We start from the raw sequence: 18277 nt of genomic DNA on the forward strand, positions 1-18277 counted from the left end.
TTAAGACACTGTCCATTCCGTTCAACTGCTCTTCCAAGTCCTTTGCTGTCTTTGACAGAATTACAATGTCATCGGTGAACCTCAAAGTTTTTATTTCTTCTCCGTGAATTTTAATACCTACTCCAAATTTTTCTTTTGTTTCCTTTACTGCTTGCTCAATATACAGATTGAATAACATCGGGGAGAGGCTACAACCCTGTCTCACTCCTTTCCCAACCACTGCTTCCCTTTCATGTCCCTCGACTCTTATAACTGCCATCTGGTTTCTGTACAAATTGTAAATAGCCTTTCGCTCCCTGTATTTTACCCCTGCCACCTTTAGAATTTGGAAGAGAGTATTCCAGTCAACATTGTCAAAAGCTTTCTCTAAGTCTACAAATGCTAGAAACGTAGGTTTGCCGTTTCTTAATCTTTCTTCTAAGATAAGTCATAAGGTTAGTATTGCCTCACGTGTTCCAACATTTCTGCGGAATCCAAACTGATCCTCCGCAAGGTTCGCTTCTACCAGTTTTTCCATTCGTCTGTAAAGAATTCGTGTTAGTATTTTGCAGCTGTGACTTATTAAACTGATAGTTCGGTAATTTTCTCATCTGTCAACACCTGCTTTCATTGGGATTGGAATTATTATATTCTTCTTGAAGTCTGAGGGTATTTCGCCTGTCTCATAAATCTTGCTCACCAGATGGTAGAGTTTTGTCATGACTGGCTCTCCCAAGGCCGTCAGTAGTTCTAATGGAATGTTGTCTACTCCCGGGGCTTGTTTCGACTCAGGTCTTTCAGTGCTCTGTCAAACTCTTCCCGCAGTATTGTATCTCCCATTTCATCTTCATCTGCATCCTCTTCCATTTCCAGTACATCGCCCTTGTATAAACCTTCTATATACTCCTTCCACCTTTCCGCCTTCCCTTCTTTGCTTAGAACTGGGTTTCCATCTGAGCTCTTGATATTCATGCAAGTGGCTCTCTTTTCTCCAAAGGTCTCTTTAATTTTCCTGTAGGCAGTATCTATCTTACCCCTAGTGAGATGTGCCTCTACATTCTTACATTTGTCCTCTAGCCATCCCTGCTTAGCCATTTTGCACTTCCTGTCGATCTCATTTTTGATACGTTTGTATTCCTTTTTGCCTGCTTCATTTACTGCATTTTTATATTTTCTCCTTTCATCAATTAAATTCAATATTTCTTCTGTTACCCACGGATTTCTATTAGCCCTCGTCTTTTTACCTACTTTATCTTCTGGTGCCTTCACTACTTCATCCCTCAGAGTTACCCATTCTTCTTCTACTGTATTTCTTTCCTCCATTCCTGTCAATTGTTCCCTTATGCTCTCCCTGAAACTCTCTACAACCTCTGGTTCTTTCAGTTTATCCAGGTCCCATCTCCTTAAATTAGCACATTTTTGTATTATCTTCAGTTTTAATCTACAGTTCATAACCAATAGATTGTGGTCAGAGTCCACATCTGCCCCTGGAAATGTCCTACAATTTAAAACCTGATTCCTAAATCTCTGTCTTACCATTATATAATCTATCTGATACCTTTTAGTATCTCCAGGATTCTTCCATGTATACAACCTTTTTTTATGATTCTTGAACCAAGTATTAGCTATGATTAAGTTATGCTCTGTGCAAAATTCTACCAGACGGCTTCCTCTTTGATTTCTTCCCCCCAATCCATATTCACCTACTATGTTTCCTTCTCTCCCTTTTCCTAGTGACGAATTCCAGTCACATATGACTATTAAATTTTCGTCTCCCTTCACTACCTGAATAATTTCTTTTATCTCATCATAGATTTCCTCAATTTCTTCATCATCTGCAGAGCTAGTTGGCATATAAACTTGTACTACTGTAGTAGGCGTAGGCTTTGTGTCTATCTTGGCCACAATAATGCGTTCACTATGCTGTTTGTAGTAGCTTACCCGCACTCCTATTTTTTTATTCATTATTAAACCTACTCCTGCATTACCCCTATTTGATTTTGTATTTATAACCCTGTATTCACCTGACCAAAAGTCTTGTTCCTCCTGCCACCGAACTTCACTAATTCCCACTATATCTAACTTTAACCTATCCATTTCCCTTTTTAAATTTTCTAACCTACCTGTCCGATTAAGGGGTCTGACATTTCACGCTCCGATCCGTAGAACGCCAGTTTTCTTTCTCCTGATAACGACGTCCTCTTGGGTAGTCCCCGCCCGGAGATCTTAATGGGGGACTATTTTACCTCCAGAATATTTTACCCAAGAGGACGACATCATCATTTAATCATACAGTAAATCTGCATGCCCTTGGGAAAGATTACAGCTGTAGTTTCCCCTTGCTTTCAGCCGTTCGCAGTACCAGCACAGCAAGGCCGTTTTGGTTAATGTTACAAGGCCAGATCAGTCAATCATCCAGACTGCTGCCCCTGCAACTACTGAAAAGGCTGCTGCCCCTCTTCAGGAACCACACGTTTGTCTGGCCTCTCAACAGATACCCCTCCGTTGTGGTTGCACCTACGGTACGGCCATCTGTATCGCTGAGGCACGCAATCCTCCCCACCAACGGCAAGGTCCATGGTTCATGGGGGGGTCAATAATGATAACAGCAGCAATTGCTGCTACTGTTACTACTACTACTACTACTACTACCACTACCACTACCACTACCACCACCACTACCACCACCATCACACTTAAACGTGGAAATTTTAGGTGGGATGTTAGTATTATGATTGTGTATGATACCGGCAGAGGTCAGGCCTAAACTAATAAGTTTACATCATTGCCAACATCAGTAAACAATTGCACTGTACCAGTTACCAAATGATTCTTGTACTCCAGCTTGCTTTATGTTTCATTGTCTTCTTTTCTTATTTTGGAATGAGTGATGAGACTAATTGTGGTACATGACAGGATTCAAGTACAACCCTCACAACACCAGAAGGGATAAGCAATCCCAGAAACTGTTGCTTTCACAGAATATCAGAGCATAGATGTAGGCTGCCAGTCCTATGAGAGGCAGGATGGGCTTGTTTCCCCACTGTGCTCCTGTCCCCATGGGTGGTCTAAGCTCTTATTTGTTTACACTCAGGACCAACTATCTTGTTATAGTTGTTGCCTTCTTCTACTACTACTAATGCTAACAGTAATAATAATAATAATAATAATAATAATAATGTATAAAACAGAATACTGAGCTATGATATTGCTTACTACGGTCACCTGCACAAGACAGATACAGTTAAGAAATACAGCATTTAAACTCCACATCTAGCATTAGTTATAAAAAGACTTAAACAGCAGTGACTCACATGAGTTCACTTCACTCCTAAGACAAAGCGCTGAACCTGAGATACATTCATACAAAGCAGTAGATAAGTGCAGTGCTTTCATTCTTATTCCTAACAGGGAAAAAAGGACACATGCATATATACAATGCTATTATGATGAAATAGTGTAGAATTAACACATGCCTTGTTAATGCTATCCTGAAAATAGAAACAATGAGATTGAGTGGCAGATAGACACACAATCAAGTTGGAACTTGTAGCTAAGTGGACACACACACATAGAGAGAGAGAGAGAGAGAGAGAGAGAGAGAGAGAGAGAGAGAGAGCGGGGGGGGGGGGGGGGGGGGGGCTCCACTACATTACCTCAGTGCAACATCTTGACTAAATAGAATCTTGTAACAAATGGTAATGGGAAAGGGAAACACGGATTTCAAATGATGAGATGAGAAGGTTCAAGGTTGTTGAAGGGGCTGGTCAATTCCAGGAGAGATTAAGACCAGGAGGGTTTTGATTATGGAGGACATATGATTTACAAATCCTAATCTTCCCTCCTCCTCAATTAAGAGAAAAAGGAGCTGAAGCAGTGGATACAAAATGGTCCAAGAGTTGAAGCAGTTGTTAGAAGTCTAACAGTTATGTGCTATTATAAGTCCAAGAAATCTGTGTTTTGGTGACTATGTTTTTTTTAACAAGTTTTCATATACCTGTACTCCATGTCATAACTCTGTGATCTCAATAGGCCCTTGCCCACTGTCCCCCAGCTCACTCTCTTACCCACAAAGTTGTGTTTCGCTATTGCTTTGCGTAATAGGTGATTGTGATATTTTCTTGCAGCATTTGTAGTTCATCCAGCTTATTCGATCTGTATTACGGCTTGTATTAAAAGGTGTTATGGCCGAATTTTAAAGAAGATTCCTTATTACTTTGAAAAACTCAGTGATTCAGTCCTACAGAGGGGCTGCTGTGCTCTAAAAGAGAGCAATCTTCTTTCAGCAAAGACCTTAGTATGCTTATAGCTGTTGTGTGAACAATAGAGAGGCAGTGAGAGATGACTTATTTTGTTTATTTGTGCTGGTACCAATTACTTCTGGTATTTAGTTTTGTACAGGATATTTTGTATTTTTAATCTCTCTCAATACAAATTTGACCTAAGTTCAAGTCCAGGAGACCATCTCGGAGCAGATCAGCAGTTTATTAGGTAATGCATTTACTGACTTATGAAACATTTAAAAATCCAATTTACCTAAAAAAATTGTAATAAACAGAAAGATTAGAACCTAAAGAAAGACATAGTTAAAACCTTTGCTGGAGTGAATGACATATATCACTGAAGACTGATATGCAAGGAAATATATGATGCATGGATGATAACAGACTACCCCAGCTAATGTATAATTTCACATTCAGATATCAAAGACCAAGAGGAAGATCAGAACTCAGTTACAAGGAGATGATTAAGCCTGAGAAGCAGAAAGGGCATACCTGGGGCAGCACTGAAGAGGGAGGGAAATTTAAGGACTACAATTGGTGGAGAAGTCTTGTTTGTCGACCCACTGTATATGATGGAAAGTTGCAAGGGGGCTGGGGATTGGTATGATGATGATGATGATGTGCATGGAAAAGTTTAGAGACCTGTACCCAGCAGTAAATGTCAAGTGGCCGATTGTTATTATTATTGTGTGGTCTTACCATTGTTTATTGTGTTTAGGAGTTGTCAGTTGAACATGTGATGTTATTTCTGCAGTTTGAGACGTTATGTCAGTAAAGAATTAAAGTATTTCTTGAAGTTTGTTTCAGAATATCTGTCACTAATGTATTGCTGGAAACCAATTAATGTCTTTCACAGAAATAGATGAACTGCGTGACTGTATGCAAAGTTCTCATTGTTAATATACTTGTGAGCAGTGACACATACTGGCCGTATGGACAGGAAAGTAATATGTCTTAATAGGAAACTAATCATAACCGCAAAAAAGGAAATGGCATGCATATAATGTTCAGTATTTACAACTTATTCATTATTTCCATTTTGATCTTAGGATTTTAGCACTGAAACACTTGGTTTTGCTACTTTTGTTATTGTTTGTATGTTGTGGATGTGGACGTGGGAGTAATGTTTTCTAGGACCAGACCTTCAGTTAGTGGAATAAAAATATGTAAACTGTTCAAAAGAAAAGTATGTTTTGTTTTTGTGTGTTCTTTTTCCTCTTATTTCTGTATTCAGTCACATGTACACTTGTTAAGTACAGTGTTGAGCTTAAACTTTTGTTGGAACTAAGTTCTGCACATTATATTGGGGCTTGTAAAAGGGATAGGCCATTGTATAAGTAGATATGCATCAAATTTGTTTGTGGTCAGCATGCATCTTCTCATGAAAAGACCATTACACTTGAAAAGTCATAGTGAATGAATAAAATCTTGGGCTTCCAGCCATGTCAGGTGGTTAAAAATCAATGAGCTTTTGTCTGAGCTCTCCTTGGCCATTGTCAAGTGGTAAATGACTGCCCTGTTGCAATGACCTCACCATTATATGGCCCCACTGCTGGCTATGACGTCACTGGTGCCCTCTTCCTTGCCAACTGTGGTAATGTTTTCATCCTGCATTGATCACACCTGCTTCAACCTCGCGATGGCCTGCTGCCTGTCTGTGCTGAGCTGCAAACTGCCGTCCTTGTTGATGGTGTTTTCAGATTTTTATTTCTATTGCTTCTTTTATGACACTATCCCAAAATCCCTTCGTACTCGTAATAACAGGTTTTCTTCAGATAGAATGTGGTATCAATTTTCTAAAGCGTGCTCTGCCATGGCAGATTTTTCAGGAAAGCATAGGCGTAAGCACCTTTTGTGTTCCATCTGGCGTTGCACCACAGTGCATACTGTTCGGCCAATATAGTAGCAGCCACACTAACACACACCAGGCATTCCTAATGCTAGGTCATCCTTCACAGGCCTCATGAACTGTCATAGTTTTGCTTGGGGCCTGAACACTGATAAGATGTTGTCTCTCTTCAGGAGCTGGCTAATCTTTCCTGACACAGTGCCACAGGAAGGTGAAAATGAAAGTTTCTTGTTCTCTTCTTTGGTAGTATTTTTCCTGTGTGTCTCATCTGCCTGTCGTACCTGGCAGTGATTGTAGCCATTTTCCTGGAAAACTTTTTGGAGGTGGTTTTGCCCTAGTGAAAGATTTTCAGCATTTGAGATGACTTAAACATGTTGGACGAGGGTGTTCGCAACACCGTGTTGTTGTGCTGGGTGTGGGGACTAAGAGCATGTGAGGTATCCATTGGTTTTGCAGCAAATGAGGGCACCAAGGAAGGACACTGCACCATTTATCTCTACTTCCATTATAAACCTAATGTGGTCAAGAATACTGTCCAGATGTTCTAAGAGTTCTCCCAGTTTTCCGCATCTTTAGGGCCAGATAGTAAAAATGTCATCAGTGTAATGATAAAAGCAAATTGGCTTGTGGAGCCATGTCTGTAGTGATGACTTCAAGTTTCTGCATAAAAAGGTCCACTAGGGATGGAGCTTAATGACTTCACGTCACCACACTGTCCAATTAGTTGAAATAATGGCTTTTGGGTTAGTGTCAGAAAAGTGGTAGAAATACAAATACAAGGATGGCAGTTTGCAGATCAGCACAGTCTAAGACCTAGCCATTGTGAGGTTTGAGCATGCATGGTGAGCACAGGATGGAAACATTACCACAGTTGGCAAGCAAGAGGGTGCCAGTGATGTCACAGCCAGTGCAGCTATGTAATGTCAAGCTACAGTGACATGGCAATCATTTACCACTTGACAATGGCCAAGGAGAGTTCAGTCAAAAGCTTGTGGGATTTTAACCACCTGACATGACCTAAAGCCCAAGAAGATTTTATTAATTCGTATTGCTGCAAGACCATGCTTTCGTAGTAAATGTAGTTTGCAAAACCAAATGACATTTGTATTTCTAATGTATGGAAGCAAACATTGCTTTGAAAGAACAAAAATTACAATTGCTTCTTTACCAGTAGGCAGCAGTAACAGTTGGTGAGTCAGGCATAATGAGCAATGTGGCACGCATTGGAGATGTAATACAATTGCACTGAAAAATTCATTTCAGATCTTCTTCTTCTTTTGTTTAAGAATAATTTTAATCATTGCTTATTCAGAATATGTGTTCAAGATCAGTTTAGACTCATACTTGCTCAAGTTCAGTTTAGACTCTCTTTAATTGTGGGCACATTTATAATAAATGATACAATTTGGCGAAAAATAGTCATCTGTAAAGTGATTGGTAGCGGCATAATAACAGAAATGTGACTAGCCTGTTATGTACATATTATTGTTAGGCATAGCCACAGTTATGTAACTTGAATGTGGTCTCTTATAAGATAACATTATGATAATATACACAGAAAAGTGAGTGATAGAAGAATAAGCTAATCAGGGCTCATTGCGTAGCCTTGGAATTTATAATGGAAGCTTTTTTTCAGGATCTGGACTGCATTATAGAAATAACACGTTCACTGCATATGCTTAAACTGAACTGCTTCTGTAAATGTTTTCTCCTTAAAATGGTTTTTCCACTTGAAATAATCAATTTACTTAGAAACTTTTGGAATGATTTGTGCAACTTAAAAAGTAAATAATGTTACAGTCTCTTGTCATGCTACATCTTTTTAATTATTCGAATCTGATTTCAGTTTTTAAACTCATTTAGAAGCCTATTCTCTGTCTTTGTTCTCACTCTTACAGATTTCGTTTATTAGGCTAACAGCGTTCCTGAACAAGTATGGTAGTTTTTGATTGACTAGTGCACAAATCTTTTCCACTAGTTCATTATCTGTTAAACCCATTGGATATTTGAAGATACAGCTGCCCAGAGTGTGACAGATACCAGTTCCATTACAAGTTGATGCTAGTCAGAAAACTGGAAGACTTGTTAGCTGTTTTGTTGAATATGTTTTATTTGTGAACATAAGCTTGCCCCCGGTCTTTGAAATGTAGGAAAATATATTGGTATTAACTTGTTTCAGAAGGGCATAACATTTAAATGAATAAGTAGCATCATTCTTACTGACAGCGTACTAACATTGTTCATAAAAATACTACCTTATTTTGTGCCACTTTTAATAACATTATCTTGATTGCTCTTTATTACTCTCACAGAAATACATTTCTTTTCTAATGTTTTCAGCTCGTTCAGTAATAAGTGACTCGACAGACGAGAGGAACTCTCCTTACTTGCACTTAATTGAAGAGCTCTGTAGGGAAGGTGACAGGCTAACAGAAGAAGCACGTAAGGAAAGAGAGGATTTGCAACTACAGGTAAGTCTGCACTTTTTATTAAATAACAATTTCACAACATAGTGCTACTTGTACACCCAGTTGTCAAAACTTCTCTGTAGTTGAAATCTATTTAGTGTGATATATTTCAGTCATCGAGAGCAGTTGTTTCATGATGGGGGGTCAAGGAAACCATTAATTTTTCATGTTTTATGTAGAAAGTACACTGTCAAAAGATGGAAGAAAGTACAATTTTGGTGTAGCATTTATTTTTAAACTTAGTTTCACAGTTTGGTATCCACACCTACAGATAATACCATGGCAACAGAGGACTCGAGCCAGTGATGCTGGCAGCCAGCAAACTGGTCATGACGGCTGCCAGCAGGGTGCACCAACACCATGTGTACCGGAGAGAGCTGGTTTACGAGGCTAGGAGTGTAGGTGGCTGCCAACTCACTTTAGTTGCATTTTTCCTAGCTTAGAAAGCTGACCTGCGGGTATTCTGCCCCACTTAAACATTTATATGTTTTGGGGGCATTCTCTTTCTCAGTTTGCTCTCTTGTCACATTATGTGTTCTGTTGTCATTCTCACTTGTGTTTGTTTCAATAGATTTAGCCCTTCATATGTTAGAACTCTCACTGTTGACAACTTGGTATGGCCCAGATAGTGTACACAATATACATAAAACTGAAATAATATTGTCAGAAGAGTCATAGCTTTTTGAATGTTTGCCAATTCACAATAACTGAGTGTACAAGTAACACTTACAGTGTTTTATTCTCTTCAGTAGATAAATTTTACCTTTTACTGTGCCAAACTGAATGAAGAATTAAGTTTCACGAACCATGAACCATGGACTTTGCCATTGGTTGGGAGACTTGCGTGCCTCAGCAATACAGATATCCGTACTGTAGGTGCGACCACAATGGAAGGGTATCTGTTGAGAAGCCAGACAAATGTGGTTCCTGAAGAGGGGCAGCAGCCTTTTCAGTAGTTGCACGGGCAACAGTCTGGATGATCAACTGATCTGGCCTTGTAACACTAACCAAAACGGCTTTGCTGTGCTGGTACTGCGAATGGCTGAAAGCAAGGGGAAACTACAGCCATAATTTTTCCTCAGGGCATGCAGCTTTACTGTATGATTAAATGATGGTGGCATCCTCTTGGGTAAAATATTCCGGAGGTAAAATAGCCCCCATTCGGATCTCCGAGCGGGGACTACTCAGGACGACGTCGTTATCAGGAGAAAGAAAACGCGTTCTACAGATCGGAGCGTGGAATATCAGGTTCCTTAATTGGGCAGGTAGGTTAGAAAATTTAAAAAGGGAAATGGATAGGTTAAAGTTAGATGGACTGGGAATTAGGGAAGTTTGGCAGCAGGAGAAACGAGACTTCTGGTCAGGTGAATACAGGGCTTTAAATACAAAATCAAATACACATACTGCAGAGTAGGTTTAATAATGAATAAAAAGAATAGGAGTGCAGGTAAGTGAGTATAAACAGCTTAGTGAACGCATTATTGTGGCCAAGATAGACACGAAGCCCATGCCTACCACAGTAATACAAGTTCATATGCCAACTAGTTCCGCAGATGATGAAGAGATTGATGAAATGTATGGTGAGATAAAAGAAATTATTCAGATAGTGAAGGGAGGTGAAAATTTAATAGTCATGGGTGACGGGGCATTCGATAGTAAGAAATGGAAGAGAAGGAAACGTAGTAGGTAAATATGGAATGGGGGTAAGAAATGAAAGAGGAAGCCGCCTGGTAGAATTTCACAAAGAGCATAACTTAATCATAGCTAACACTTGGTTCAAGAATCATGAAGGAAGGTTGTATAGATGGAAGATGCCTGGAGATACTGGAAGGTTTCAGATAATAATGGTAAGACAGAGATTTAGGAACCAGGTTTTAAATTGTAGGACATTTTCAGGGGCAGATGTGGACTCTGATCACAATACTGTAGATTAAAACTGAAGAAACTGCAAAATGGTGGGAAATTAAGGAGATGGGACTTGGATAAACTTACAGAACCAGAGGTTGTAGAGAGTTTCAGGGAGAGCATCAGGGAATGATTGACAGGAATGGGGAAAGAAATACAGTAGAAGAATTGGTAGCTTTGAGGGATGAGGTAGTGAAGGCAGCAGAGGATGAAGTTGGTAAAAAGACGAGGGCTAGGAGAAATCCATGGGTAACAGAAGAAATATTGAATTCAATTGATGAAAGGATAAAATATAAAAATGCAATAAATGAAGCAGGCAAAAAGGAATACAAACATCTCAAAAATGAGATCGACAGGAAGTGCAAAATGGCTAAACAGGGATGGCTGGAGGACAAATGTAAGGATGTAGTGGCATATCTCACTAGGGGTAAGATGGATACTGCCTACAGGAAAATTAAAGAGACCTTTGGAGAAAAGAGAGCCACTCGTATGAATATTAAGAGCTCATACGGAAACCCAGTTCTAAGCAAAGAAGAGAAAGCAGAAAGGTGGAAGGAGTATTTAGAACCTATACAAGGGCGATGTACTTGAGGACAATATTATGGAAGTGGAAGAGGATGTAGATGAAGATGAAATGGGAGACATGATACTGCATGAAGAGTTTGACAGAGCACTGAAAGACCTAAGTCGACCTAAGGCCCTGGGAGTAGACAACATTCCATTAGAACTACTGACCCCCTTGGGAGAGCCAGTCCTGACAAAACTCTACCATCTGGTGAGCAAGATGTATGGGATAGGCAAAATACCCTCAGACTTCAAGAAGAATATAATAATTCCAATCCCAAAGGCAGGAGGTGTTGACAGATGTGAAAACTACCAAACTATCAGTTTAATTAGTCAACGGCTGCAAAATACTAACGCGAATTCTTTACAGAACTGGTAGAAGCCGACCTTGAGGAAGATCAGTTTGGATTCTGTAGAAATGTTGGAACACGTGATGCAATACTGACCCTATGACTTATCTTAGAAGGAAAGGCAAACCTATGTTTCTAGCATTTGTAGACTTAGAGAAAGCTTTTGACAGTGTTGACTGGAATACTCTCTTTCAAATTCTGAAGGTGGCAGGGATAAAATACAGGGAGCAAAAGGCTATTTACGAATTGTACAGAAATCAGATGGCAGTTACAAGAGTCGAGGAGCATGAAAAGGAAGCAGTGGTTGGGAATGGAGTGAGAGAGGGCTGTAGCCTACCCCTGATGTTATTCAATCTGTCTATTGAGCAAGCAGAAAAAAGAAAAATTCCTAGTAGGAATTAAATGCCATGGAGAAGAAATAAAAACTTTGAGGTTTGCTGATTACATTGCAATCAGAGACAGCATAGGACTTGGAAGAGCAGTTGAACAGAATGGACAGTATCTTGAAAGGAGGTTATAAGATGAACATCAACAAAAGCAAAATGAGGATAACGGAATGTAGTAGAATTAAGTCGGGTGATGCTGAGGAAATTAGATTAGGAAATGAGACACTTAAAGTAGTAAGATGAGTTTTGCTATTTGGGGAGCAAAATAACTGATAATGGTCGAAGTAGAGAGGATATAAAATGTAGACTGGCAATGCAGGTGAAGCACATCTGAAGAAGAGAAATTTGTTAACATTGAGTATAGATTTAAGGGGTCAGGAAGTCGTTCCTGAAAGAATTTGTATGGAGTGTAGCCATGTATGGAAGTGAAACATGGACGATAAATAGTTTGGACAAGAAGAGAATAGAAGCTTTCGGAATGTGGTGCTACAGAATAATGCTGAAGATTATATGGGTAGATCACATAACTAATGAGGAGGTATTGAATAGACTTGGGGAGAAGAGAAATTTGTGGCACAGATTGGTTAGAAGAAGGGATCGGTTGGTAGGACATGTTCTGAGGCATCAAGAGATCACTAATTTAGTATTGGAGAGCAGCATGGAGGGTAAAAATCATAGAGGGAGACCAAGAGATGATTACACTAAGCAGATTCAGAAGGATGTATGTTGCAGTAGGTACTGGGACATGAAGCAGCTTGCACAGGATAGAGTAGCATGGAGAGCTGCATCAAACCAGTCTCTGAACTGAAGACTACAACAACGACTGAATATTGAGAATATCACAATTTTTAGCTTATATAGGTCTCTAGGTTGAGCTGTTATACATTTTTCAAAACATTTGAACAGTTTATTAGGAAAATATTAAAATTTAAAATTGATAGCAAGGTGATTTCAACATATAAATGGCAAACACTGGTGAACAGTATACAAGAACATTTTTTAATATCTTCATATCTTTGAATTTACAAACTTCAACCCCACATGGTATAAGGGTTTATTTGATAATATTGTAGTTGATTTTTTCAAGAGTTATATTTGATGCCATACTTGCTGGTGAAACTCTTGGAGATGACAAATCAGTATTTTCACATTTTATTGTGAACAATGGTCATAGTCAGACACATCCATCAATGGTAAGCCTAGTGTTACATGCATAAGAGAATAGAAAGAAGAATAGGTTAGTTTGTTTATTTATAGTAAGAAAGTTCAGTGTAAATAATTCAGGGTAAAGGAGACATAAGAGAATAGAAAGAAGAATAGGTTAGTTTGTTTATTTATAGTAAGAAAGTTCAGTGTAAATAATTCAGGGTAAAGGAGACCAGTCACCAAATAGCGGAAGTGTTGAGTCATCGACAGGCACACACAAAAGAGAAGTGCTCAGTGACACACAGTTTGTGTGTGTGTGTGTGTGTGTGTGTGTGTGTGTGTGTGTGTGTGTGTGTGTGTGTGTGTGTTTGCGTTTGCGTTTGCACGCACGCATGCGCATTTGTGTGTGTGTGTGTGTGTGTGTGTGTGTGTGTGTGTGTGTGTGTGTGCGCGCGCGCGCGCGTTTGCACACTCTAGCATATATGCACGTACGTGTGCTGGTGCAGTTGGGCGGTTGTGCTTATGTGCTTAAAGGGGACTACTCACCAAGTAGCAGAAGTGCCAAGTCATCATTAGGCCCACACAAAAGAGGAAGGAAATTAGTTAGTTTTTGGAGGTTCTTTCTTGAGCTAGAGCGTGTGCACACACCCTCGAGCTCGAGAAAGGATTTACAAAAGTTAGCTAGTTTTCTTTCTTTTTTGTTAGCACTTCCTCAGCTTGGTGTGTGATCTCCTTTACACCTAAATTATTTATTGATGGATTAACAAATGTATGGAACATATAAATTAGTAAGGGTATTGTTGAATAGTTTCTCATGATTTTCTTAAAAAACCACACTAATTGGCAGTACTCATTTCCGGTATCAATCAAAACTAATCGCCAGCATAATAAAAAAAAAAAAAAAAAGAAAAAAAAGAAATAGAAGTTTAAATGGGTATAAGGTTGATCTGGCTCAGTTTGCAGAGGAGCTTTGCAGAATGTATAAAACTTATTGTGAACAAGGGCACATGCTGAAGGACACTGCTTTAAGAGATTGTATAAAATGTATGGAAACCTTCAAAGAAAACCTGATCGTAGCTGAAAAGCTTACCTGTGAATGGTACATAGACGGAGGTACCAACAAATGTGAAAGCACGGGATTTTATCAAACAATAAAACTTTGTAATCCATACACATTCTGTACTTTTGGACCCGAAAAGAGGAAATGATTAATATGTAACCTCAGTAAGTAAGCTGCAAAATAAAATTGAGCAAAATTGTGCATGTGCATTAGATTTGCTTGATTCTGATCCACTTAGGGTGGATGCTTTCCAATGTAATGTTATCACTCCTAATGATGGTATAAAATCTGTTTCAAATTTCTCTAACTCTACAAGTGTGAACTGTTAATGATTGTCAAATTTTGTAATTTAACAAAGGAAAAGAAGAAAGATACATCTAATCTGTCAGTCACTAACTTTCCTTTTTAATAACTGTTTCCCAGACAAACTCAAAACCACTGAAATTACACCAATCTTCAAAATGGGAATAAGTATCGGCCTTAAATTTATCGTCCAATTTCTGTTGTTCCAATTTACTCCTGAGCTTTTGAGTATCTTACGTACAAATGTCTAAATAACTATTTCAGAAGAACATGATCTTTTCTCCTACTGACAGTTTGGATTGCATTGTGGTGAAAATATCTCTGCTGTTGTTACTGAAACTATTAATCAGCTGTTAACTGTATTTGAAAATAAGAACTGGTATTTTTTGTACTTTGTGATCTCAGTGAAGCCTTTGAATGTATAACCTTTAATATCTTGCTTGCAAACTGGAATGTTATTGCCTAAACAACTAGTATTTAGCTGTAATCAAGTCCTGTTTAAGCAAAAGAGGTCAATTTGTGTTAGTTAAAAATTTACGGTTTTCATTTAAGGGACTTCAGACTGGTGTGCTCCAGGGCACAGTGTGTTGTCCACATCTTTTCATCGTTGGCATAAATGATTTACCTTCTCTGTTACACATTAACTCAGTAGTTTGTTTTGCAGACAACATGATACTGATCAGTAGATGCCACATCACCATAGAACTGTATAAGGCAACTCAAGAAGAATTAGAACTACCAATGAACTAATTTTCTTATATGCTCAATTAAAAGAAATGGAAAATATGAATCACAGCACTTCACTAATCCGTAAAAGCTTTAGTTATTTCCTGTTGACAAAACAGAATGACTGGGAATTCCTGCATGGTTTGTACTGTAAGAAGTATGCTGAATTTTTGGAATGCCACTGTCTTGTGTCTTTTACAGTGCCCTGTGTTCATAAGGAATTTTAATTCAATAAAAACTTTTCTGTTTTGTATACTTGTGGGCCTTATTTTGTATTAATAATGTGCTGTGTGTACAAAGGTTGGACAAAAATATGGAAACAGTGTGAGGAACGCATGCTTGAACATGATGGTAGCCAGCCCTGCAAGTGGCGTTGGTGTATTTGACCGTAAACAGCACCTGTGCAATGTCCTCCGTAAGTTGCAAGTGTCGGTCATGGTCAGAGCAGTTTTCTGTGTAGCTGTGGGTGCATTATGTAATAATTAAGTAAACTCAAATGTGGGAAAATTGTTTGTGCTCTTATGGTTGGTGCTTCTGTAACCAAGGCAGCCAAAGTGTTTGGTGTTTCGAGAGTCACCTTCAGCGAAGATTTATACTGCTTTCAGGAAAAGTGGAAAAACATCATTAGCTAAGTCACAATGTGGGTGAAAGTGTGTGTCGATTCTGATAGACCTTCATTTAAAAGGACTGTGACAAAAAGTAAGAGGACAGCAGCTACAAATGTCACTGCAGAACTGAATGTTACATTCATGAACCCTGTCTCAACTGAAACAACATGAAGGGAGTTCCATAAGCAGGGAATTACAGTTTGAGTTGGAATTTCAAAACCACTCATCAGTGATGCAAATGGCTGTAGCAACAAAACTTGGTGCAAAAGCCATAAGGGATGGGCTATGGAACAATGTGAGAAAGTCATTTGGTCAGATGAGCCTTTTTTTCACACTGTTTCCAAGTTCTGGCTGAGTTTACATATGGTATACCATTCCAAGTTTTTGATGCAGATTGCTTTCTGCCGAGAGTGAAACATGGCAGGATTTTGGTGATGATGTGGGTAGCCATAGTATGATATTCCATGGGCACCATGCTTCTGTGAGCATGAGGATTAGTTGTTGCATCTCCCATGGAATCATAGTCACCAGATCTTGATATTATTGAGCCTTTGTTGTCTACTTTGAAGGGAAGGATGTGTGATCATTATTCCCCTCCATTATAATTATAGTTTTGGAGAAAGAATGGTAGACGATTCCTTTGAAACTATACAGGACCTGGAAGCTGTTTTGAATACCAACAGTTTTCCTTACCATATTAGGCATTATACTGTGTTATTGTATTTTTGATGTTTCCATACTTTTGTCTGTCCCATGTATCTACTGCTTAAAATCTGCATGCTTTGCTTTTTGCTTATGTGCTTGATTACATTAGTTTAAGACTGTGTTCCTTATGTTAGGCAAATTGTATCAATAATTTCTTGAGAATTTCTAGATTCATTGGCCTTCTGAAGGTGTTCCATTTATCTTATCGGTTTGCTTTCAGATGCCTCTGAAGCTAAGGTTGGCACTGAACAATATTTCTTATGAGATTGGTCCATTATACTTGAGCAATTTCTGCAGGTGTAGCTACACTATACATTTGTCAGTATCAAGTAGTTTCTCCGTAGATAAGATATGTCCATAATACAAAAATATTATTTGGAAACTATAGTAGCAGATTTATATGCATGTGCAGCGGTCTCCAGTTTTGTATAATTTTGCATAATATGGGTAACAAATTAGTTAGGATGTGAGGGCAGTCATTGTAACTGTACTTCTCTTTGCGCTGACTTACAGTGACAAGCACTGAACACAAGTTGTATGTTTCAAACCAGGTAGAAGCAGCAGACAAATTGCTGCGGTCCACTCGCCAGTTTCTTGAAGAACAAGCTGCAGAACGAGAGCAGGAAAGGGATGAGTTTATACAAGAAATCAAAAAATTACAAGAGCGGCTGCATGATAGGGAAAAAGATAAGGATGACTATGAAAGAGTAGTCAAGGAGGTGAGGAACACATTTCCTACCCATAAAGGATTATAATTTTGTCTTCTGTAGAATTCTATTTCTTTTTATCACTTTCATCTTATTTACAACTTTGGCAAAGATTCATAGTACTTCTTCATTTCATGCATGAAGTGCCCCACATGTACAGAATATGTATGTTACAGAGATTGTGCTGATTTCATTTACCTTTATATGATTTCAAATGGCCATTTGGTTTTGCCCTTATTGAACTAGATGCCCATGGTTTCATCAACCTTCCAGAGTATTTATATCTGTCTTAAATAATTATATACAACAAATAATACAATTATCATTTACTGGCTTTGGTTAGTAACTGCCTTAAAACATAATTATTTGAGTGGATTTCTCTGTCAGTAATCTGCATCTTTACAAAAGAAAACTGTAAGGCATATCACAGTGTGCATTATCCTAAACAGTTTCACTACTTAGTCCAGACAAGTTTCCTTCAACAGGCAGAAATTTGAATAACAGCTTGAATAATTTTTCCTCACCTTTGTGTAATGTGAAAATTGTGTTGAATTTGAATGGTGGTCTGACACTGTTGACTCAATTCCAGACTCTTGAAAAATTACTACATTTTTGTTTTGAAACAGCACATCATCTCTGCTTCCATGACTGTAGAAACATATATACATTAACATGTGTCTGAGGTATGTCCACGAAGAATGGTGCTAGGTATAGGTATTTATGTTAGTAGTCACCTTGCCTCAGGTTTCTTTCTGTTTTGCTTTGACCATTTTGTAGGCAAGAAAATTGTATATATCTTGAGTCATGTGGTATTATATTCTTTCTACTAACATCAACAGGAGGTGTAAGTGATATAATACATGTTTCGTATTAGCTGGTGAGAATGTGTAGCCAATTTTGTGGGTTTCTGTATTGCATTCTAACACGTTGTCTCTCTTTGCAAAAGGGTGAACGGTGGGCTCCTGAGCAGCTCAGCATAGTTCAGTCAGTGAGTTTTTATGTGTAATTGTTTTGTCTCAATTCTTGGCTTAACCTATCTGCCTTGCTGCCTGCTTAATTGTTCTGTTACTCACTGTCATATGTACGCATTGGGGGTGCTACCTTTGGCATTACCTGTAGCTATGTATTTGTGTTTCTGTTGTCTTTGTTTGCATTTGTGCTAAAACAGTTTCTGCTAAACAGTAACCATTTAACACCTTCAGAAAATCCAGCAGTACTAATTTTTAACTCAAATTTAA

At 38.6% G+C, this 18277-nt stretch overlaps 1 protein-coding gene across 10 annotated transcripts in view; it reads left to right on the forward strand.

The window, feature by feature from the left end:
- LOC126319942 (A-kinase anchor protein 9-like) overlaps window positions 1–18277 on the forward strand; it is a 490541-nt gene that overhangs the window by 303080 nt on the left and 169184 nt on the right. For 5 of the 10 annotated variants that reach the window (XM_049993656.1, XM_049993664.1, XM_049993690.1 and 2 more), the window contains 3 exons: window positions 8452–8582; window positions 16884–17051; window positions 17986–18027. In XM_049993656.1, the coding sequence (XP_049849613.1) occupies window positions 8452–8582; window positions 16884–17051; window positions 17986–18027 (341 nt within the window). The remainder of the gene's footprint in view (window positions 1–8451; window positions 8583–16883; window positions 17052–17985; window positions 18028–18277) is intronic. The other 5 variants (XM_049993713.1, XM_049993721.1, XM_049993728.1 and 2 more) reach the window with 2 other exon arrangements.

Source organism: Schistocerca gregaria, chromosome 2, assembly GCF_023897955.1.
Source record: "Schistocerca gregaria isolate iqSchGreg1 chromosome 2, iqSchGreg1.2, whole genome shotgun sequence".
Lineage (NCBI taxonomy): Eukaryota > Metazoa > Arthropoda > Insecta > Orthoptera > Acrididae > Schistocerca > Schistocerca gregaria.